A 23,453-nucleotide genomic window follows, 5' to 3' on the forward strand; every position below is an offset into this window, starting at 1 on the left:
GTCACTCCATTTGGAAAAAAATTAAGCTTCAATGAGGTCATGTTATTTTAACAGGCAAAATGTAGTAATATTTACAAATCCACAAGTCATTCAGATCTGCAACGCTTAAGAAAGCAAGGGAACTTTTATATGGACAACATTTGGTCTATATAAAAAATAAAGATGAAGCAAACCAAAAAACTAAACCTACAACAATAGTTGTAAGACTGTACCCTAAAACACCCTATGGCAGAATTCCCATTGACTTTAGGGGACCAAAGTCTGACCCCACAGATTTTTCTTAAGCTGGTTCCTCACGTAAAAATAATTTCAAAGTAATTTCAAAGATGAATAATGTTCTTATTTATTGAGCATCAACAGTGTATTTAGCGATGTATAAATGTGCACAGAAGAGTCTTTGCCCAAAGGTCACCGGAGTCTAGTCAAAATACAGCTAGAAGAGATTCAGAAGAGCATAACTACCACCTAATATAAACATTGATCATATAAGCAGACAGATACAAATATGGAGACTGATGGAGAAACATTTCAGATGTCACTGCTTAAAGGGTTCATGCGTATACAGAAGGTTTTGGAAAAAAGAGAGGAAGGTATTATGACTCACTGTCAGGATGAAAGCCAGTTTTGTTAGAAGGCACCAGGTTGGGATCTGTAAACACGTATGGTCTATAGTCAGGAGGGAATCTGGAGCAGCGTGAGAGCAAGATAAGGAAGGAATGTGTGAGCAGATACAGAGAGAGGGGGTCACGAAGGGCATCGCTTGTGAAGGCAAGAGGCTCCAAACTCGGTGCAGAGAGACAGGAAAACCTGGACAGAGGGAGTGTGAGGGGGGAGCGTGGCGGGAAGGGAGGCTGACTTCAGCAATAGATGCACTTAGGATAATCCATGATGGGAAGCAAGGACTCATGAAGATACCAGAAATTAATTGAATGATTTCTCCTACAAGTTTTAAATATAGCTGATGTCTGTTAAAAGAATACATTTTGTCCTTTTTTTAAAGGATTCAAGAAAAAATTACCATGTATGAAATATAGAACTTCCCTTCCCTGACCTACTGACGTTATCTCTCTAATACCTGCAAGAAGAGGGCCGAACACTGCTCACAGAAAGGAGCAACACAACATATTTCTGCATGCAATGTTCATGCTTTTCTATGAATGTAACATTCATTTAGCAGAGAGCAGTTTGACCCTATACTAAGGATTTAAACTTCAGTGGAGCTGAGGTACAGCGTGAGCCTTAGCAGCAAAAACCAGTGCCTTGGAAGGCAACTCAGAAATTCAGGAGCAATGCAGGCATGGGTAGACGCAGGGCTGAAAGCAGACTTGATTGCTGCATGAAATACAAAGGTTGCGGAGAGCCAGGATCCCATGGTGAGCTCCCACAGCCTGCAAACATGCAGCTCGTGCTCCCAGCACAAGGGAGCAGGGAGACCCATCCAGCTGGGGACTGCCAGCCCTGCAACTGCAGGAATCCCAGTTTGCACCAGGTAAAGGATATTTTTTTCCACGCCTTCCTCTCATCCGTGAAAGCCCTCAGACACTGTCAGGAGCTCAGCAAACCACTGCCTTGCAGAAAAACAGCAAGCACAATGAACAGCTGGATATGCCAGCACGAGAGGGCTGTAAGAGATGTAACAGAGGCCATTTTCTAAGTCATGCCCTATCCTGCATACAGCCATAGCTGAAAAACAGCTGGCTACTTTTCACAGAGATGAATATTTTAAAGCCAGAAGGAACTGTTTTGATAATATATCTGGTCCCTGGCACAGGACAGACACAAGGTGTAATCTCACCTTGTAAACCTAATCTTGAATCAAACCTGTACTTTGTGGCTGAGTTAAAACATAACTTTTGGAAAGATAGGCAATCCCAATTTTACTTCAGACGACTGTTATGACAGGGGTGGTTAAGAGCTTCAAGAGGAAAAGATCAACTTCAAAGGATCATTTTGGATCACGGGTCTATGAAGCCGACAGTTTAACCGCCCCTATCCCTGGATTAGCAAGCAGTGTGAGAGCACCTCAGTCCTGCCCAGCTATGGGAGAAGTGGTACCTTGTATGCGACCAGCTGGGAAAACTTAGGTGGGAAAAAAAGAGACATGATAAAGGGATACTGAGGTGGAAATCTTGTCTATCTTTCCAGCCGTATTACTTGATCCGGCAAAAGATTTTTAGTCTCTTGACAAACCTTGTTTCTCTTTTATCCTTAAATCATCCCAGCTACCACAGTTCTACCCCTGCGTCTTGCATCTCACCTTGGAAAACAGTATACACAAAAAAAAAGTCTTTCAACAAAAGTGAAAACCACAGCAAAATACCAACGCATATTACACCCCTACTGTGTGGCTCGCAGCCAGAGAGGATGGTCTCAAGATCTGTTATTAAGCATTGCATAAGTAACAAGCATTTAATCCTATAGATGTGAAATAATGCATTCAAACAAACAGACAATGCATTCATATGCATGCTGTCCATCTCCTGACTCGCACGTGCAACGCTGGAATGTATTACTTTCACAAAATATGCCTTTTATCTTGCTGCAGCTAATAACAGATCTGTGGTTAAGAATTTTTCAGGCATGCTCCATTCAAGTGGTGCTGCTCAACAGAGAGCTGCTGTGTCTTTCCCCTCCCCTCGCAACCCTGGCCAGCCGGCGTATCCTGAGGGAGGCCTGGCACAGGGGAAAACTGTCTCTTGCCAAACTTACTGTCTGAAAAGAGGAGGGGTAAGATGGGGCACAGCCACAAACCAGAAATCCTCATGGTGCTCCTCCTGCAGCATGGTCCCTCTGCCTCCAGGATAAAAGAGCTCTGACCAAAACAAGCCGGATTTTTCATTGCGTTCGTCATCCCATCAGTGGGAAACAAACGCCTGTCTCTCCTGAGCTCCGAAATGAGCTGGAAATAGCTCATTGTTGGTGCACGGTCAGCCTCTTGTGGGTCAAGGGTGGTGAGGAGAATGAACTGTTTGACCTGGTCTCCTCTGATTAATACAAGAAAAGGAAATGAATTTCATCTTTCATAGCCTGTAAAGTGGCACTCCATGCTTATGGTACCTTGGAAGACTTATCAGAAGATTGGGTACTGTCTGGCACCAGCTAGGTATTTTTATATCTAAATCTTGACTTAGACTAACAAATGTAAATGTACATCCACATTGCAGGCATAATTTTTAGTGCTTCCACTTCTGCACAGTTGCACCAAGGGCTCCTGAGATGCAAAAGGACTGGAGACTAATTTTAGTGACTGGCATATAAGCTCAGTTTGTACAGACATGTGGCCTGGAAAAATATTTGATTTATGGTGAAATAGGTTTGTTGCTTACATAGAAGAATTCAGCACAGAAATCCCTTTTTGGATTATAAGGATTCTGTGTTTCTAAGCTGCAGCCTGCTCAAGACAACTTACCTTCTTTTTACAGCATGATCCGTTTGTGGTCCCTTGCATTGTATCTGCCACCTTCATACACGTCCTGGAGAACTGGGAAATACAGGCAGGCGCCCACCCCCCAACATATGAAATGAAAATGACCCCAGTCCTTAATAAGCTTGTTTGGGTTCTAGCTAATTAAAAGGAATGAGAAGGGGGTAAGGGTCTGGCCCTCTGCCTCCTCCTGCACCACCTGGGAGAGCTGAGGCCCCTGCCCTACTCCCCAGGCTCCTGCAGCCTGCTTGGGAGGTCCAAGGAGGATGGTGTCTGTCTGCAACTTGTGATCCTGGATGCTAAAAGCCACAAGAGCAGATTAGATAAATGTTCAACTCCACCCGCCGAGCCAAACACAGCTTGCATTTAAATCTGTTGATATCAGTGGCTGTGCACGAGGGATGGATTTTCTGCATTGCAGCTACCCACTGGATATCAGAGATTACTGTTTGCAAGTATTGTGTGGTTTTATCTGCTTTATGTGTATATGTCCTGGCTACGCTGGCCTCAGCCCACCTCCCTTATTTATGTGATTCCTGGAGCAACACTATTTAACATCAATCCCATGTGAAACAGTGAGGCTAGGAAGGTACGTGAGTGTGGAAAGTAGAAAGCTGAGGTGAGCAAATTCAGTGTGGAAAGAAGCACAGAGGCTCCAGATTTGGCCCAGACTTGCTGTTCATCTAGCCCCAGCACTCTCCCTCCAGCAGTGGTCTTCAGAAAGAAACATTCCTCACAGAAAAAAAAAAGTTTGGATAATTCTCTGATGAATATGATTGCAACAGTGCTAAGAATTGTTTGTGTTTCAAGAGGAGAGAAGGAATAATTTTCCTTTTCTCCTCTATACTAATTGGAAGTGATCTGAAACAGTCAACGGCCTAGAAATCCATCTTTTGGTGGGAAGCTTCCAGAGCCTCTGGTGGATGACATTTGAGGACACACAGAGTAAACTTGCAAAGAAGAAACGAAAAGCAGGTGGCACGTACAAGTTTCCATGTATTCCAAGCCTTTACCTTGAAGCAGAGGCTGTCCACAGGTATTTCCTTCACACGTTTAGGTGTGAAGGACTTTCAAGCTGACCAGCCAGCAGTTTTTGGTCTGAGAGTATAGCCACCTTTGCAAGAAGCCACATCCGCATGGAAGCGAAACGCCCCCAGGACAAGCTATTTCCCATTTACCCTTTCCAAAGCCGCACTGGATCTGAGCTTTCCGAAGGGCATGCCCTTGTCCTGGGCTAGGAGGGGAGAGTTTGCCTCTCGCATCCCTGACGCAGCTCCCAGCTCCCACAAGGCTGTCCTAGCACAGAGCGATGGGTGTGGAAGGCAGGCAGCTTCCACCCTCCCATCCCCTCGCTATCAGTAAAACATAAATCATTCACGCTCGGTCACAAGTAGGAACATGCCATCTGGATGGCTGCCTGCGTTTGTTCTGCCACTGATGACTGAAAGTAATTAGCAGTTAGCCCTGCAGAGAGCACGAGGTACTATTTTTATAGGTCTAGCAAGCTGCGATTATATAGGGACCACAATAAAGGCTGAAAATAACCCACACGGCCAACCGCCAGTGGAGAGGGAGTGCTCTGCAGCGTGGATCCAGCCAGCTTTCCACTTTCTAAGCCCGAGGAAATGCCCGCTTTCCTTGGCAGCTATGGGTCCGCCCCACCGCGGCGTTGCACCAGAGAGCCAAAAGCACTTGCCGCTCTCTATTTACACACCCTCCAGCTCCTCCCCACCGTTCACTTGCCTTCCAGACTGAAAATGACTGCCTGGCTTGGCAATCACGTTGCCAACAACAAAAAGTGGAGGCGGGGGGAGAAAAAAGAAAAAAAGAAGTAAAAAAAGGCCTGTGGTGGTATGAAACAGACCCCTGCAGCAATGGGGCTGGGTAGGAGCAATGCCTGCGCTGCCAGCCAGTGTGGTGCTGGGAGCAGGTGGAATTGCATGGAGACTTGTGGAGATTGAGGAGATGTAACTTTTACAGGGGGGATATAAAAAAGCACACGCACTAGGCAATCAGATAAATAGAAACTCTGAACCCTGTGCATATTGTAGACATTACGTTGACTGTAGCAAACACAGGACAGGCAAAGAGGAAAGCCAAGGGTAGGTGGGAACCATCAGCAGTGCCAGGGAGGAGAGGGTAAGCTCCAGCCAAAGAGGTGAGGAAGGGTCGGACTGGGGAGCTGCTGGCACTTGCTGCTGCAACCTGTCACCTGTGTGGGCATTGGCAGGAGACCCAGGAGGGAGCAAGGTAAAGCAGCTCTGATTTTAGAGGCACTGAACATGCCCATGCCCATGCCCACAGCAGAGACTGAGCATGCCCAAAGGGTCAGAAATGGACAATGCAGCACCTGGGGGTCTAATGGGGGTGGTATCTCTGAGGAAGGACTGAAATAAATAATTTGGGGTTTTGCGATCTTTTACCCCACTTTCCCCCATTCTTGTACTGTTCTCATTCAGATAAACGAATAATCTGTCACTTTAGTTCCTCCACCTTGTCATCAATTTAAGAGGAGACTTTTCAAAGACGCCTTAGTGAGTGCCATTTGTTTTCACTGGGATTTATAGTGTGTATTGTAGCCACAATGTGGCTACTAGCTGTGTGTAGCCACACACAGCTAGTGTGTATAGTGTGATTTATAGCCAAACCTCTGTTTGGCACCGAGGGATATGGATCCAGCTGAAAGTTGGGAGCCCAAAAAGCTTCGGTGAAAGGCATCTGTCCAAGCCCAGCAGGTAAAGTGCTGAACTTTCTTCCGCTGGGATAAACTGTTCACTGAGGAAATCTTACCTCTCCCTTCTTTAAAGGACACCAAGGGGAGAAAAGCCCCCTCATTTACACGACCCTGACACACGTGTTTGAGCACAGACAGTCAAAGGCTTCTGCAAGTTTGACCCATGATTTCACCCAGGCCATACCAAACTGATTGCTTCTCACTAAGCCCCATGTTAGTATATGCAATGCGATAAGGTATTAGCATTATCAGACCTTATTTCCTTTACAGAAAGAGCCACTCTTAGCCAGTTGCCCAGGGATGCTCTGATTACGTCACTAGTATACAAAACAAATTCACTTAATCTGAAATTACATAAAGAGATTGTTCCTGCTGAGGTTAGGCTGTGTTTAATGCAAGATAATTAAAAATCTTTCCTCATCCTGCATGCCTATTAAAGCGCTCTAATTGTACCTGCTAGGAGAGAGCCTTTGCAGAGAACTCATTCGGTATCAGCACAGTTGTGAGACACCGAGGCCCTTTTCTGGCCGTCAGTGGGAGTAGCTGCAGTCCCAGTGATTAATGCAGCTATTAAGTTACAAGGAAAACTCTCCATCTGACTGTCCTCTGACTCAGCCATAAACAAACTTGCTTTATCTCTCATTCTCCAGCCTGGGCCCCCTCCCTTGCTCCTTTTCCACATCAACAGAGGAAAACATGGGGCAAGATGAAACAGCCGGGCTAGGGCTTTCATTAGCATACCATGCCAAGGAAAAAGAGGTAAGAAGCTCAGGGAAGGACTCACTGCCCAGTTCGTGCCCCCTAACTAATGCCAAGGTGTGCAATGTGAAACAACACGATTGGTGTGTAGCATTTAATGGCTTTAAGTGTTGATGCCTCCTGCCAATACCAAATGTCATCCTCGAGCATTGTTCTCAGACACGCTCTGGTTTTAATCCTGCCTTACTCTGACCATGCTCTCGCTCTCAAAAGGTGCATGATCAGCACAGGAAAGGAGTGAAGCTCCCTGCTGCCTAGTTCAAGTGCCGCCTTTATAAACGAAACCTATCTTTTACTGTTAACACCCTTTCCTGGTGCTCTCCAGCGCCTTGCCCCTCAAATGGGCTCAGTGACGGAGGCAGCCCGACAGCTGAGCATCCCGGTTTGGGGACCCACTCTGTACTCTGTAGGCCGCCCCAGGGATCTTTGGGGAGGAAGCCTGCAAGGGGTCATTGTTCTTGCTGTGTTTTGTAGTGCAGAGCTCATAAACCGATCCTGCTGAATAGCTCTGTCGAAAGCTTTTTATTTCAAACCACTTTATCAAATAGCCTGTCACTTGGTCTTAACTTTATTAATGTCTCTTCCTAAACATGCTTAAACATATCTTTTACTATGCCATGTAATAAGGCAGTACTTTATCACAAGGTTTCAGTGCATACAGAATAATTTATAGCAGCTGAGGAGCAGGCTAAAATATGTTTATAGGTCCACTATTTATTACTTTTTATTACTGTGTGCTTTTTAATGCACTATGCATTCAACCCGAAAAGACAATATAATCCAAGCAAACAACACTGGTAATGAGCACTGAGTAACAACTTTTATATTGCAGAAAGATCAAAACCGAGCTAGACATTGTCCCCTGCCTGTAGAGATTACAAGTGACACAGCAGGTGAAAGGGGGAAGGCGGGAAAACCCATACCATCACTGCGATGCCCAGTAAGATTTTGCTTGTTAAGCTGCTTAAGTTTCTGTTACAAGGTTTTTTTCACTAGTACGTTACATTTTTGTATGGATGAACATATCCTTTTATAACTAGCCCCGACCTGTTACACTCTTGGCTGGTGCCAATAAAAGTGCACTATCTTCCATCTTGGGAATGGACAGGGAAGGACAGCGTCTCTGGGTGACATCAGGAGAGTACAACCCTTTCTGCTACGAGGCCCAAGACTGCGATCCACCCCCATGGTTGTGTGTAAAACCAATCCTTCAGGGTACTGCTTCCACAAGCCCGGTCCTACTCTCACCACTTGCCTCCTTTTTCCCACTCGAGCAAACAGGCAAGCAGCAGTTCCCAGCAGATGTTCGCGCCTGCTGGATTTCATGATTTATTTCATCCATTTTCTTATTTGAAAGCCTTCTTATCTGGCTGGGGAAGATGCTGAGCAATTCCTCCACGAGGCACTCTGTGCGCCCAGCTCCTACCTGGCCGCAGATGAACCACGGTGTGATCTTGCATAGCAGCACGGCATAGTGAAAATATTTCTTCTTGTCCCCACCTTTTGCTACTAAGCTGCTACGCTCTTCTGGGAAAAGGCTGCCTCTTATTAAGCAGTTTTAGAGCCAAAAGGGACCCCAAACTTGTTCAAAGTCCTTAAAACTCACTACAATGCAATAAATAGTACTACTATAAAATTTGTTAATGACGGAGCAAGTCCTGCAATGTCTCGCTCTTCCTATCTGCTATGTTCTTATCATCAATATGGAGCAAAACAGGCTCCTGTGGTTACACAGAGCCTCATGAAAGACTACAGGCAGGAGTGAGCTACAGGAACATGCTCCCTTCTCTCCTTACTGTCAGAGGTGTCAGCAGTAGCCTCCAGCAGCCATCTATCTGTGTGCTGCCCGGAGCTGGCACGGGAACCTCTCCAGCTGCGTGCTCCCCACCACCTTGACGCAATCTTCAGAGAAAGAGGCATGTTAATGAAGTGAGAAGTTATAGAAGCTTTTTTAACAACTCTTCTTTTCAAATCGTGCTCCCCACGCTGTCTGCTTCTGCCACAGACCGGTGTGACAGCGTCAAATGGATGACTTGTGTGGGCAGTAGCACATGACCTTACTATGCTTGGCACCCTCCAAAAATGAGAAACGATCCCAGTGAGCTTTACATAAGCAAGTCCTCTGCCGTGTAAGTAAAAGGTGCCTATGCTGTTTTTCCCACATCCATGTCTGCGGACAAGTTACATTACAGAGTTTGCAACTTAAGCCATGTGAACTGGTCAAGAAGAATCACTGCAGGCAATGACCAAATAGCCTGTGGCAAAGCAGAAGGAACGGTGCTCCACCTGGGCAACTGCAAAGCACTAACAATGTTGTCGAAATGCTCGTTAGCACCTGAACCATCTAATACCATATTGGTAAAACAGAAACCATCACAAACAAGGGTACGGCACATTTTGTTCAGATCTCCCGAGGCTCCAGAGGCCATGGGCATACACAGCCTATGGTCCAGTCCGAGCTGTGGGCACCAGTACCTACTGATATGGAAGGGGATGCTTTAAGAGATTAATTTTGTATACTTAATCCACTTCTCGGGTTGATCCCTTTCCTTATACCCAAAGCAGATGCAGCGGTATGAACAGAGAAGCTGAGTGACAGGCACTGTGAACAGGACCAAGCTTATCTAATGAGAAACACAAGGTTGGTCCATCAACCTCAGCATCCAGGCTCCATTGGGTAGTCAAGGGCGCATACCTACAGAGCTGCGTATGTGCAAGGCGAGCGCAGAGCAATACTTCCCCAGGTCTTTCTCAGGCATCCACTGAGCCTTGAGTTAGACACTGCATCAGAGGAGCCACTGTTTTGACTCAGATGCGGTAGATTCCCTTTCATGAATTTATTCAATCCTTTTCCATGTAAACCTTAAGTATCTAATGCACCATAGGCGATTGAAGAAATTGTCGCAGAGCAGCTATTCTGTACTTCTCTTTACCCCAGACACATTTCTCTCTACTTTTTCCGGTTTTACAAATTTGTTTTTGAGATAGAGACACCAGAGCCGTAGACGTACACTGTGACATGTTGACGCCTTCACTTTTGTTCACCCTCTCTTTCCTAAAAATTACTTGACTTTTTTTTAAATGAGGATCATGCAGATTTTCACAGCTCAGTTATAACCCCAGACCTCATTCTTGCGTGGCAACCACCAGCCTGGTACTCATCGCAGTATACTTAAGGTTGGGATTGTTTCCCCCCTCCTCATCAGGTGCGTCACCTTGCACTTATCTGTACTGTATTTTATCTGCCATTTCCTCATCCAGTCAGTGTCACAAAGTCCTTCTGCAGCCCTTCACAATCAACCCTCAGCCTCCTCACCCTGGTAGCTCAGAATTTCCCACAGATTTTCTCACCTCACCGCTCACCCTCTCCCTGATAATTCTTTAATTACCATAGCACTAATCTTCCCTTTAAATGACTTTGGTCTTTCTGTAATTACACCGTGCGGGTATTTATGGGTGTAATGGACACATGGGACAACAGATCCACCAGAGTACCTATAAAAATTAGGATTTATACTCCACCCAAATGCTGACTTCAGCAATAGACAGCAAACCTGCATCCACGTGTGCACATCATCTCCCAGTTCAGTGAGGCTTTCCACAGAAGTCCACATGCTGCTCCTGGAGGACTCATTCTCCCACCAGACCGGTGGTTTGAATGCCCAACACGTTTGCTGGTGCTGCATTTGCCACTGGTGAGCACTGCTTCCCTGTGACTGAAGTGAAGTCTGGTCCAATCATTCATTGGCATTATTAACTGATTTCTGTAATTACAGCACCAGATCCCATCCCTTCCCCAGAGAGCAAACAACCAACCAACCGAGCAGAGGCTGAAGCGGGGCCTCTCCCAAGAGAGACCTGGCCTTTCTCAATCCTGAAGGCATTCAACCTTCAGGCCAACTTGCTGTTCAACCCCTAACAGCAGCTGCAGAGGGGTACCAGACACAGAACCACAGATGAAATATGGCTCCATGCTTGCTTGAGGAATGCCCTTCTTCTCTGAGGATTAGGGCACTCAGCGGCTGCACAGTGTCTGTGTGTAGGAGACAGGCTCTTCTGGCACAGAAAGTTCATCAGATTTAGGACAGGTCACGCATTCACGCCCAAGAAACATGCAAGAGATATGCCGATTCCACGCAGCCCCCTCCCCGCTACTCAGAGTTTGCAAAGACACATCTCAGCATTAAGTGCATGCCCACACACGGTCATTATCAGGTCAGAAATATTATGGTGGGGCAGTTCTTCATGCGTTAACTTAGAACAGAAATAACTAAGAAAGGTATCTATTACTTTCTTTCAAAAATGTTAAGACTGTCACACTAAGTGCTACACACTTGTGTGCATTCTTCTCTTTTAGGATACTTGTATATTTGTGGCAAGACTGTTGAGTTTTAGAAATAGGTTAACATTATTTGTATTATCTTCACTTTTCAGCCAGAGAAAATATCAAAAGGCACTTTTTTTAATTGTCTAAATATTCATAGCTGGATATGCCCTACATACTAGACTCATGAGGTTTACATTAATAAATTGTGGTTGGAAGGAGCAAATTTATGGCACACTTTTACACAGAACCATTTTCACTGGAAAAGACAAAAAATAAGGTTGGTTTTTTTCTTACAGTGAGTCAAGAGCTGGAGAAATACCATCTGTTTTCATTAAAATTAAGAAACATGGTATTTTCTGACCTCGTTCTGTATTGACTTTTTTTCTGACGAACCTCTTTGATGATAATTGTTTTTATACTTCATTGCAAATCAGTGCAGACAAGGTCAGTACATCTCTGTGTAAAGAAAATTTGTACTAATCCCTGCATTAATACCTACACTCATACATGACTGCCCATACCTTTCTGTGACACTGTGATACTTACCGTATCAAGTAAGTGTTGCTATCCAAGTACTAGTTAAGTAACACTTTGAGTATCTCGGCAATATTCATGCCAAATGTTGTTTTCAGGTGTACCTACACAACACGCACGCCACTGCCAACAAATATGACAACGCATTAAACCTTTCCAATAGGTAGTCAGTGTATTTCCGATAACTATGAGAAAGCAAGGCTGCATTAATACCTACACTCATACATGACTGCCCCTACCTTTCTGTGACACTGTGATACTTACCGTATCAAGTAAGTGTTGCTATCCAAGTACTAGTTAAGTAACACTTTTGAGTATCTCGGCAATATTCATGCCAAATGTTGTTTTCAGGTGTACCTACACAACACGCACGCCACTGCCAACAAATATGACAACGCATTAAACCTTTCCAATAGGTAGTCAGTGTATTTCCGATAACTATGAGAAAGCAAGGGGAAAAGGAGATGCGATTCCTGCTGTAATATCACTATTTCTCAGCTTGTCCCTGTGGGGTTTCACCTATATGCAAGACCTTGAAGGACTGCTGCCTTCAAATCATCAAGTTCAAATGCATCCTAATGAATTTCCCCTGTTAATCCAGGCCTGACTGCTCACAAGAATGTGAGGGGTTTTTTTGTATTTGTATTTTGAAATCCCTTGTGCAGGCTTTAGAAGAGGCAGCCCTCTGCGAGTCTTCATGTCATCTCCCAATAACTTACTGCCAAAAAGAAGCCACCAGGAAAGACTGGAGCTCAGATGTTCTGGAGAGTTAGTGTTTTCCATCTTTTATTAAAAGAATTAATGGAAAAAAAAACTACCAAGAAGGACCATAAAAAATAATCCCTTTTTTCTTCAGCTGGCTTTAATCTCTCCCTCACTTGCAGAGCGGACGGCTCCCAGTGGTGGTCCCAGATCAGATGCCGTACATGAAGCAGCTGCATTTCAGAGCACAGTAAATCACTTGCAGACATCCAAAATTGGCCACAGATGCAGAGCCAGCTCATCCAACAACATACAGGACAGTAACGCTCAAGAAGCAACTTCAGTTTCATCAGCTCAGGTAGCTTGGGTGACGCCTTTGCCTAGAGCACTGCGCTGGCTTCTGTTGCAGCCAAAAAAAAGCTGCTGAGTGTGGACAAATCACGGAACAGATTAAAAAGTAGCTGAGCTGATGCATGTGCTTTGTATATCATCTTTCAATGTACAATTCGATCCAAACTCCTCAGGCATCAAATGGTGGACTGGGGACGTGATTTGTTTTTTCCTCCATTGTAAAAAAAGAAAAATCCACAATATATATTTTGAAAGGATCAGCTTGAAGTGATGCATGCACACGCAAAAATACAGAAAGCACCACACTCCAAATTGCATAAACATTTAAAGTAATATATTTTTTTAAAGAAATGTGCTTTTTGATACTGCTTCATAAATCACATATGCAGACAATGGCTTCATGGTATCTTACCACAGACAACCAAAGTTTTGCCAATACACCTGCACAGAGCTAATGGGAAAGGTGCTTGGCTCTCCCTGATACCAAAGTATCCTGTGCACCGCTACTCTTCTATTTCCCTGAACCTGGTAAGAGCACATGTGCAGCACTTGAAAAATTAAAAGGTTTCTTTAATATCAAACCGCAGGGAATAGAGAATGGCATTTCACATCTTTCAAGAGTGTCTGCTCTGGCTGATCACAGTCATGCTACAACCTCCAGATCAGCAAGATGACACAGAAATGATTTGCAAGGAGCCTGAGGTCTGTAACTAGTTTTTAAACTATTTAAATCAGAGGGAAAAAAAAAAATCAGACAGTTGTTTTTACTTATGGTGTTTTGCAAACACACCAAACACTTGCAAATTGCACCATAGTTCAGAGGCAGGGGAGCTGCTGGAAAGACCGGCAGTACCTTTCTGAACAGTCTGTGGCATCTACCAGGGCACAATATGGAGATTTATGTTAACAGGGGCTTTCAATGTGCAACCAGTGTAGGATTCAGTCTAACACCTCCCGCAGAGCCTGCTGCAAACTGTCGAGAAGCCCCTTGACTTCCATGGCCAGTGGGTCAGTACCACAGAAAAAGAAAACAAAACAACACGGAGAGAAGAAAGGAAAAGGCAAAAGCACGTTGCTAAGAGCTGGAGTGCCGTCCCAGGGGTTGGAGCATCCGGCTTCTGGAGGAACAGCCATTGCTGGTACCAAATGACAAGAGCCAGTATGAGGTGAGGCATTTGCGATTCAAAGAGATGATTGTGCCAGAGGCAGAAGTGGAAGCCAAGTAAAGCCTCCGTTCTCCCAAACCTGAGCACGACAGCAGAGGAAGGAGTTGACACCAAGCAGGTTTCGCTTTACTAAAAAGATTTTTTGTTTTGTTTTGTTTTTGAGTCAGCTTGCCTGCACCTGTCAGGGAGAAACCATCAACTCAGTATAATCACAGAGATACAGAGGGCAGCTCCTCCGGGATCATCCATCACACCCTGGTCCGGAGGAGTTGAAAAAGTTGTAATAAACACAATGCAAGCAAGCAAAGGCTAGAAGGCAAGATCAAAAGGTTTACCCAGCATGCCTAGCTATGGGAAAGGGGAGTGCAGCTGCGTACATGAAAGGGTTACACCCAAAAAATGAATACGATTGCCAAGCAGGGTGGAAAGAAATTCTGTTTACAATTGCAAAGCCTCATGCTTCCATCATCAGGTGTTACAGAACAAGAATCATTCCCTGCAAAATTTTCCAGTTACCTTCCTTGACTTTTTCTGCACGTAGTTTCCTTTCTTATTATTTGTTTGGAAAGTTCTTTTCTGGAGTCCTGTTCCCATGCAAACCAAGAGTTAAAAAACCAAAACCCACAACACACTGATGTCATAGGATGAGCTCTATGCCAGTTCAGACAGGATCACAATGGAAAAAAAAAACAAACAAACCAACCCCTCAACTATTTGCTCTGATTCAGGTTCAACTTTTCAGCTTTACCTGTAAGAAAAGTAGCGATAACTTTCTGTGTCCTTATAGAAGGTCCAATTCATGGAGTCATTGGAAGTTTTATTACCAAAAAAAAAGGCATTGAAAAAGTAAAGCAAGCTGCCATTGCTTTCCTCTCTTCCTGAGCAAATGCAAGTTCTGAATACACCCTTATGCTCTTAAAGAGGTGGTCAACTTGAAAATGAAATTTAAAATAAGGGAAAGAAAGAGGAACACAGAAGTACTTTGAAAAACAACAACTAAGACAATTGCTGACTTACGAGATGGCTGGTATTTTGAGGTCTGAGTAGCTTAGAATCAGACCTTCCAGAAGAAAGCATTCAGTACTGCAAAGAAGAGTTAAAAAGCAGAAAAAGAAAGAAACCGACACGAAGCCCTTTGAGGCCAGTACATCACTGAAGACGAGACAAGGATTTTGCTGACCCTGGAGGCCATTTGCTGGGAGGGAACTCAAACTCCTCCTGTTACAAGATAAGGTTAAGAATCATTAGCAAACAGCTGCATTGAAATACTACTACTAATAATATAGTATTCTGCTTTCCTGGGATGGTTTGAAAGCTTGCCGTATTTTTATTGGACTTTCCAGTGATGTCAGTTTGAGGCAGGGTTTAGGCGAGTAATCGCTAAAGGGTGAGTCTAAAAAGGGTATAATTACTGCAGGGAGTGTCTGATGTGGGAAAGTGGCATTCCACCTGGTGGGAGAGATGGGCCCGTCTCTCCTGGGTCCCAATGAACTCACAGATACCGTATGAGTGTTCCCGATCCTGTGCTGTTAGTTACAACTGTGCAATACCACTGACCTCAGTTTTTCTTTAGCTTACTCAGGCAACAGCAATTTCATGTCCAACGTTATTCGCTGTCACAGTGCTGGGAATGCAAGCACGTCTTAAACCTTTAAGATATGTAGCCCTCAAGTTATTGCATCAGGCAATGGTTGCAAAACAGACAACTGCTGACTTCAGTGAGGTTGCATGGGTGTAACTGAGAACAAAATTTGGCCCGTAGCATTCGTAAGGGTTTCACTGTAACTTGTGAGAGGGATGTGGATGAATCCTCGTTTTGAAATAGCAGAGGAAGCACTACCTCCCCTGCTGTCCATCTCCTGCCCACAAAAGCCATCCACCCTCCTCTTATGGATGAGAGAAATTCCAGGTGTCGCTCAATACATCCATCCTCCTTTAAACCTCTCCTTTAAATTCACCTCTCCCACAAACGCTGACAGCTACCAAACTGGGCCTGTAAGTAGCCTGTACCAAAACTCCCTCATAGCCCTGAACCGTGTAGCTGCTCCTACACCCACGCGCCTCGAGCCATTTGCTTCGTTCAGGTTTTGGGTCTTGCCGTTGACAAAGGCTGGAAGAGCTCTGCAGCTTTTTCTTTTAGACATGTCTATACAGCATCGTAGTCCCTGACCAAACTGCCCAGCTGACAAAAATTGTATGAACACGGGATGGCTGGGCATCACAGGCTCATCCAAAGCACAAGCGGTTCAGTCGCCTTGTCTCATGCAGCCTGATGAACGCTGCCAGATCCAATAGCTTGGGAGCCACTCAGTGACACGAGGCTACAGCTACCCTGGGAGTAAAACCACTCCTGACAAGCTGCAGTTTTGATGTGCCTGCTGTTAGCTCCCTTCCCACAGACATCTTTGCGTCTTTTGCCTGTACTGCTTCTTACATATGAAGCAAACTCCCAGGAGAGATCGCCCACTTGAGGCTTTTGCTAGAGCCGCTGTGCTGGTCTGGGAGCTTACAACTCTTCACGGTCCCGGCTAATGTAACTATGAGATAGCAAAAAGCATCAGCAAAGAGCTGGCTCAAGTCTGAAGGTGCTCTTGTCATGCACTGACACCCTAAAGGCACGCATGGCTGACAGCACAGCACACACCGACGGCTCTATGCAATCCGTGCCTTACGTTTGAAGGATTTCAGTTGCATCATCTTATTTTTCTCCCCCACTTGTCCCCTTTCCTTTCAGTACAAAACTCATAGGTTCTCCTGGCTGCACTACCAATAACAGCTACCTTCAAGACTTGATTAAAATGCACTTCATTTTCATTTAAGCCTTGCCACCAAACTAATTTCATTACTCTCAGCTCCCATTTCTAACACTTCCAGCATCCCAGTCAGTACAAAGCAAGAGAACATCGCACCACCAATTATCAATAAAACATACTCATTAAACGTCTTTCAAAGCTATACACAGAGCAATGCAAACAGCACAGATATCGTTAATCCCATACAAACGGTAATCCTTTAATTCCGCACAGCGCAACCCATAGGCAGCCACAGGGTACTTAGTGTAATTGATGGACTCCCCATAAAAGGGTGGTCCCTTTGGACCATCAGCTGGTTGCAGAAAGCTGATGTCTCATTTCCAGTTAAGTGGAAATCACTTAGCAGTAGCATCTGTGGGCATTGCTACTGGTTTCCCCAAATGAAAAAGGTGAGAAAGAGTTTCTCATTCACCTGTGGGAGGGGAAATAGTCCATAAAACATGTTTGACAGGGACTTGCCAGTATGTTGGGAAAGTTTTATATTTGTTTAAGTACTTGGAAAGCCAACGCTGAAGGCAAGTTCAAGTTGTTTTGTGACTCCTTTACGCAATAACAAATTTTGCCTTTTTTTTTTTTTAAATAAATACTTCCATTGCAGGCTGGAGCTTGTTCAACTTTGAGGAAAGATCAGGACTGGCTTTTCTCTCCACCATCTATCATGTGTGTAATGTTGAAGTACATCTTAATGCAAGCACTTTGGATGACTGAATGAGGTCATTACAAACACGGTATTTTCTTCTTTTTCAGTATTTTTCAGTGCTATTAGCAGCAATCATTAGAAGCACAGGAAAAAGAAAAAACACATGTAACTGACTCTTCTGAACAGTTCTTTTAAATCCTTTAAAAACAACTTTGAAGGAACCACTCACTTTCTCCTGCTGCACCAATACTAACGTGCCAGAACACCAAAAATGCAACACAGTCAAGAAACTGTGCGCCTGTCTCCCCTACTCAGCTGCGAACTCTTCAGCCCCGTTTTAAGCCAGCCTTAAAACTCAGCTCCCATTGATTGCACCAGGAGTTGAGCCTTCAGCAGGATTGAGCCCTTGGTCTGGTCCCTACCCATCCCCAACAATGAATCGCACCCTGTGCTGCACGCACTGATGCTCCTGAAGTCACGGAGGCGAGTCACTGCAAATCTGCTACCTCAGTCACATACCCCGGCAGGGAGTGGCTTTTCAAACAAGTCAAAACTGCCCTGAGAAGAGACTCCAGCTCTCCCTGCTGTTTCTTTGTTTTGCCCCATGCGTAGCTGGTGCGTAGCCTATGGTGAAGGTGAGGAGCTGAGGTCAGGTTGGACCAACAAGGGGGGGGAACTGGCATGCACTCAGAGCATGGCGGATAGATCTGTGACAGCATCCAGAATGAGCAGTGGTGCAAAAGGGGCTGGAGAACCACAAAGCGGCAACCCCTTCTCCTCCTCCTCAACTGCTCTTTCCCCTCTGGCTTTGTCTATCCAGACCACTGCTCCATCACTTGAGCTATCACCATCTCCAAAGAAGAACCATTTCCCATATTCACCTCTATTAGAGCAAAGCAAGTTGTATAAACAGCGTTCACGCAGTATGGTATTACTTCCTTACACTTCCTCGAGGGACCAAATATTTGTCAGACCTGAGGTCTACCATGCATAGTGGTAGCTCTCAAGTCCACATAAAGGTCTGTTTGTAGCCCAAAGAGACACAATGCTCTGCAACATGTGCACACTTACGCTCCGCAAGCTCATGCCTGTCCAAGGACCACAGAATGAGAAACCTGACAAGGACAGAGGACAAACAATTCCTCAAGTTTCTTTCTAACCAGAAGTATAAAAGCATCAAAAGCAACACCTTATCTGAAGCACACAAATTAAACAGAATTTTTCTTTTAAATAGCAACAACCAGCAAACCCTCCAACTCCCCATTTCTAGTCAGCATCAGCCTTCATCTAGTCCTGCCAACTCACAGCTCTCCAGGCTCTGCACATCCCAAACACAAACCCTAGTATGCAGGCCAAAACTGGTCCTCTTACCACCTCAGAGAAAACCTTACCCCAAACAACTCTATACACCTGGCCCCACCTCAACACTCAATCCTTACTAGATCTAGTGAGAAGCCTGCTCACTCAGCCCCACCTCTCCAAACCTTGACTCCAACCCGCTTTGACTATTTGTAGGCTAACAGCAACCTTACCAATATGATGACTAACTCGTATACCTCACGAACACCAATCTGCGTGGTAAAGATCCAGAAAGAAATTAAACCTTTTCAGACTTGCTGTCCGGATCCCTAACCAAAGTGTTGGTCACAGAGCCACAACATCTCCCTGCTCTGAATTCAGCACCATTTTTGATGGTACAAACATTCACTCAGACTTTGCAATACTGCCCATCCTAAGTCCCATCCACCTTTCAGGCAACCCACAGCCAGGGCTAAGGATAGAGGGGGCTGAACAGATAACTTCATTTCTGGATCCTGTAAGTACTGTCAAACTAGGCTGATTCTGGACAATACCAGCTTGGCAAGCTGCTGGCTGCATCTGATCATGGGTTTAGATAGGAAGTGAAGGGGCTGAAGAACCAGCTTTGTTTCTTGCTCATTTAGGTGCCAGAGGATTGGGATGATAGCTGGTGCCGATCATACATCCCAGGATGATGCCTGGGGAATACAGGACTTTCCTGTTTCAGGGTAAGGCTAGAGTTGGAACTGGGGTTAGCGCTCAGGGCTGGAGGCGCTGAAAAGCCAGATCCACCCCCGGACCCTGATGAGTAGTGGGGGACTGCAGCCAGCAACAGAGAACCAGCCCTGGCTGAGTCTGGGAGGGGGTGACAGCCTGGAGCATGGGCTTCATGCTAGGCTTCAAGGGTTGGGGCTCAGAATAGGTAAGGGGATGGAAAGCAAAGCTTAAGAGCAGGAATGCCAAGTAAATGCTCTGGATCCAGCAGCCTCTCCAGAAGATAGCTATGAACCAAGCTTTCCGTCCTCATATCCCCATCACTGGCATTCATGCCAGCCCTTAGCCCAGTGCTTAATGCCAGGAGAAGGGTCACTGCCCATCTTTCATCCTGCTCTGCAGCAACCCAGTATAGCCTGCTGTCTTAAAAAAAAAAAAAGAGAAAAGAAACAACACACACAAAAAAATCCCAAGCGATACCTGCCACCTGCAAGTCCTGCCCAACAATCCCAGCCTCATGGCCTTTGCAAACTCCAAAGCAGACATGGATCTCTGGGCTAGATTAGAGAGACAGTCTTAAATCTAGCGCTGTAGGCTAGGTCTAGCATTCACGTTGTTGCTTAGGAGAGCTTACAGTTCCACACAGGCTGCAGAGGTTGGAGGCAGGTTGTTGCACGTCAGGAAGAAGGGCCAAGTTTGTTCTTATGTCAATCCTTTGAAAATAAACAACTGGGGTGGGGAGGGGAGAAAAAAAAAAAGAGCAGCTGTCAACAACTCAAACTGTGTTTAGGGCTAGTGATTGTGGCAAAACAATTATTAACTATTGCATTACACAAAAGATTGGTGTTTATGCCTATGAATTTGGACAGTTGCAGAACGGCATCCTTACCATTTTTTTTGATTCTCACCATGAGTCTTCATAGGTACAGGGAGAAAAAAAAGTCTCCTTAGTGTTTGTCATGTGCCATCTAGAACCTCATCCTAACCCCAGCATTAATACCATAGCTGCAGCCCCTGCCACGCCCAGAACAAATTTTGCCCCCATCACCTCTGAAAGCATAAAACTTTGTCCAAGAACTACAAATTCAGGAGAAAATAAATAAAATAATCTAGGTGCCATGTACAAATCCATCAAAATTTATAGCAAGTTATGTAGATAATTGAAACATCATTAGCACTTTTCATATATTATGAGAGCCTTAACACTTTCCAACAGAGTCTGAGCAAGAACTTACTTCTCCCTCTAGAGGACAGGAAAATTAGTACAAGGAACATAAGATGATGTCAAGACCAGGAAAGTAATGAGATGCTAAGGCAGAGGGTCAGCATTTTTGCTTTGGAAGTCTAGTAGCATTTTAGAAGGACCAAAGTTACAATTGTAAAAACAATGTTATAAAGTTATGTATTTATTTTTACAGCAATGCCCTAAATTCTCCGTTAGCTTTTTGCATTTAAACAATCTGTGAAGCTGTTCACCATGGAACATTTTAGAAGTTCATTGAGAGTGACAAAACAGTTTCTTTAGGTCCTCCTTCACTCACTGAGTGTCCAAATCCTTTCGTTTCTTTAGTGGGGAGAGGTGAAGACAGGCAGGTCCCTGTAACCAGACAAGAGACCCCTACACACTTTCCCACCCCGGTGGTCCTCCATCATTCTGCAAGCACAACCCAGGGGAGAAGCCCAGGGTGAAGGGCACACAGAGAGAAAGCCCCTGCCATGTTCTGCATCTGTGCATCGTATTTACAGTATCATACTCAAACTGCCTGTACAGTTTTGCAGGTGAAAATAGCAGGTAAAGATTCAGCTGGAGAACCAGGTAAGCAATCCAGTATTCTGGAATCCATCTCTCGCCTTTGCACCCCTTCATCATTAGCTTCTGCACTAGCTGTGACCAAAAACTGCAGGACACATTGGTCCTCAGAAAGTGTTGGCCTCACTTCTCTTATACGTCAAAGGACCACAGGTGTGACTCTTGCCTGAGCACACATGCCAAAAGCAAGCATGCAGCCTGCCACAGCTAGTTTTGCATTGTTTAATCGAAATATTTCAGCACTGAAATGACTACGCTCTAAGGAGACATATCCTTACATGCAAAGCTGGTTTTACTGGCTTTATCACGGAGAAACCAAATCCACAAAACTCCACCTTCCAATGCTTATCTTGCTACATATAATAAAATATATAGCGTGGGATAAGCAAGAAATGAAGCCTGGCACAGGCCTCGGAACTGAGACAAAGCCTGACGCCAACTGCTCGGAGTGCAAGCCAGCCATATGGCACTACGGGACTTCAGGGAGATGGGGGGGTGGGGGGTGAACCCCCCCCCGAAAACTCCAACACCTCACTGATGAACTTTTTTGGAACTTAGCATAACTTAGCTAGGAGTATTTCCCTCCCAGTCCTCCCCCCTGTACCTCTCCCACTGAGTCCCAGCGAATGACTGGGAAGATGGGACTACTTGGAATGCCCTGGAAGACAGGATTAATTGCTTTTCTACATTTTTATCTTTGATAGCAGAGTTATAAATATTCCCACTCTACATACTTAAGCTTTCAAATGTCACTAAATCTTTTGGCCGCAAATTCCCAGAAGTGCATTTTTCCAAGCATCTGACCTGTGCCTGAGAATTTGATGTCCTTCATATGCTCAGCCTGTTCTAAAATAATAATAATAATAATAAACAGCATCTCAGACTAGACTGCTAATTTTCAGCCCGTGCGTACCTGCAAGTGCATACCTGTGGTGTGCAACCACCACAAGCAGCACTCTGCTGCAACCCACCAACAGCCTGCCCTCTGCATAAAGCGCCTTCTCCTGCCTGTTTTAAACCAACCCTCCACTAGTTTAAGCTAGTTCCCCTTAGCTCCACTATTTGCAAGGTTTGGTGAAGAGCACTTCTGCGTTCACTTTGTCTGCTGTTTTCATGATTTCTTAAACCTCTCTCTCATCTCACCGCTTTGCTTTCTCCTCTCCAAACAGAGGAGTCTCACTCAGCCTTTTCAGTCTCTCCTCACAAGGCAGCTGCTCCATCCCCTCGGCCACGCTCTTCCCTGTGCCAACTCAGTGATGCAGAGACCAGAGTTGCAGACAGCATGTTAAGTTTTAAGATTTGGTCAAACACGTTTTGTCTTCAGCTTGAATCCTATATGCTCCTTAAATGAAAATATAACATCATTTTCCAATTGAAAATTTTACCTATAGGGGCTTTGATTTCACAACTGGTATTTTAGATGTTTAGTGTTTCTACTCTAGCCAGAAAGGAATATTAAAGCAGTTGACAGTTAACTATGCTTTTGCAGCTGTAAAAATTCATACTTATTGCCTGACAGAATTGGACTCCAATCCATTTTCAGAGAAGACAGATAACAAAACATTTGTGCTTTGAAAAACACGTCAGACTATAAAAAGCCTTGCTTGCAGAAACATTCCAAAAGCCACAGTGACAAAGCAATCGAGTTTATGCCATGACCTCAGTACAGATGTTCTCATTCAAAAAGGGGGGAAAAAAATAGTAGTAATCTGGATGCTCCACTTTGACACTGGAACACCCAGTGAGCAGTGGAGCAGAGGAGGAACAGGTTTGCAGTCAACAGAAGGGAATTCTCAGCCTTAGGGGTAAGTATCACGCCCCCACAATTCAGCCTCACTGCTGCAGTAACCTCTCAGGGTCATCTCCGGGAGCCACAGCCCACCAGTTACCCCACAGCCCACCTCTCCAGGGTCTGTTCGCTCGTGCTGTGTGCCATCAGGTGAGCTCCACAATGGAGACACTTGCAATAGCCCACAAGAGACCCCAGAGCCCTACCAGTAAGTGCAGTCTTGGGGGGGGGGGGGGGGAGTATGGAAGATAAAGGGGAAGCATTACCTTGATCTGTTTGTGTCCCAGTTCTTCTTATACAAGGTACTGGCATTTCTGCCCTGGCAACACTACTCTGTCTGCACAGGTGCCAGCAGCAGGGCACACCATAAACATGCTGCTATGGCAAACAA

General features: G+C 45.1%; 1 protein-coding gene across 1 annotated transcript in view; it reads right to left on the reverse strand.

Moving 5' to 3' along the window:
- The window catches only part of DSP (desmoplakin), a 77,276-nt gene extending 54,783 nt beyond the window's left edge, over nt 1-22,493 (reverse strand). The window contains exon 1 of the mRNA XM_009279162.2: nt 22,417-22,493. Coding sequence (XP_009277437.2) covers nt 22,417-22,493 — 77 coding nt within the window. The remainder of the gene's footprint in view (nt 1-22,416) is intronic.
- Nucleotides 22,494-23,453: the final 960 nt, after the last annotated feature.

The sequence above is a fragment of the Aptenodytes forsteri genome, unplaced genomic scaffold, assembly GCF_000699145.1.
Source record: "Aptenodytes forsteri isolate BGI_AS27 unplaced genomic scaffold, ASM69914v1 Scaffold81, whole genome shotgun sequence".
Classification (NCBI taxonomy): domain Eukaryota; kingdom Metazoa; phylum Chordata; class Aves; order Sphenisciformes; family Spheniscidae; genus Aptenodytes; species Aptenodytes forsteri.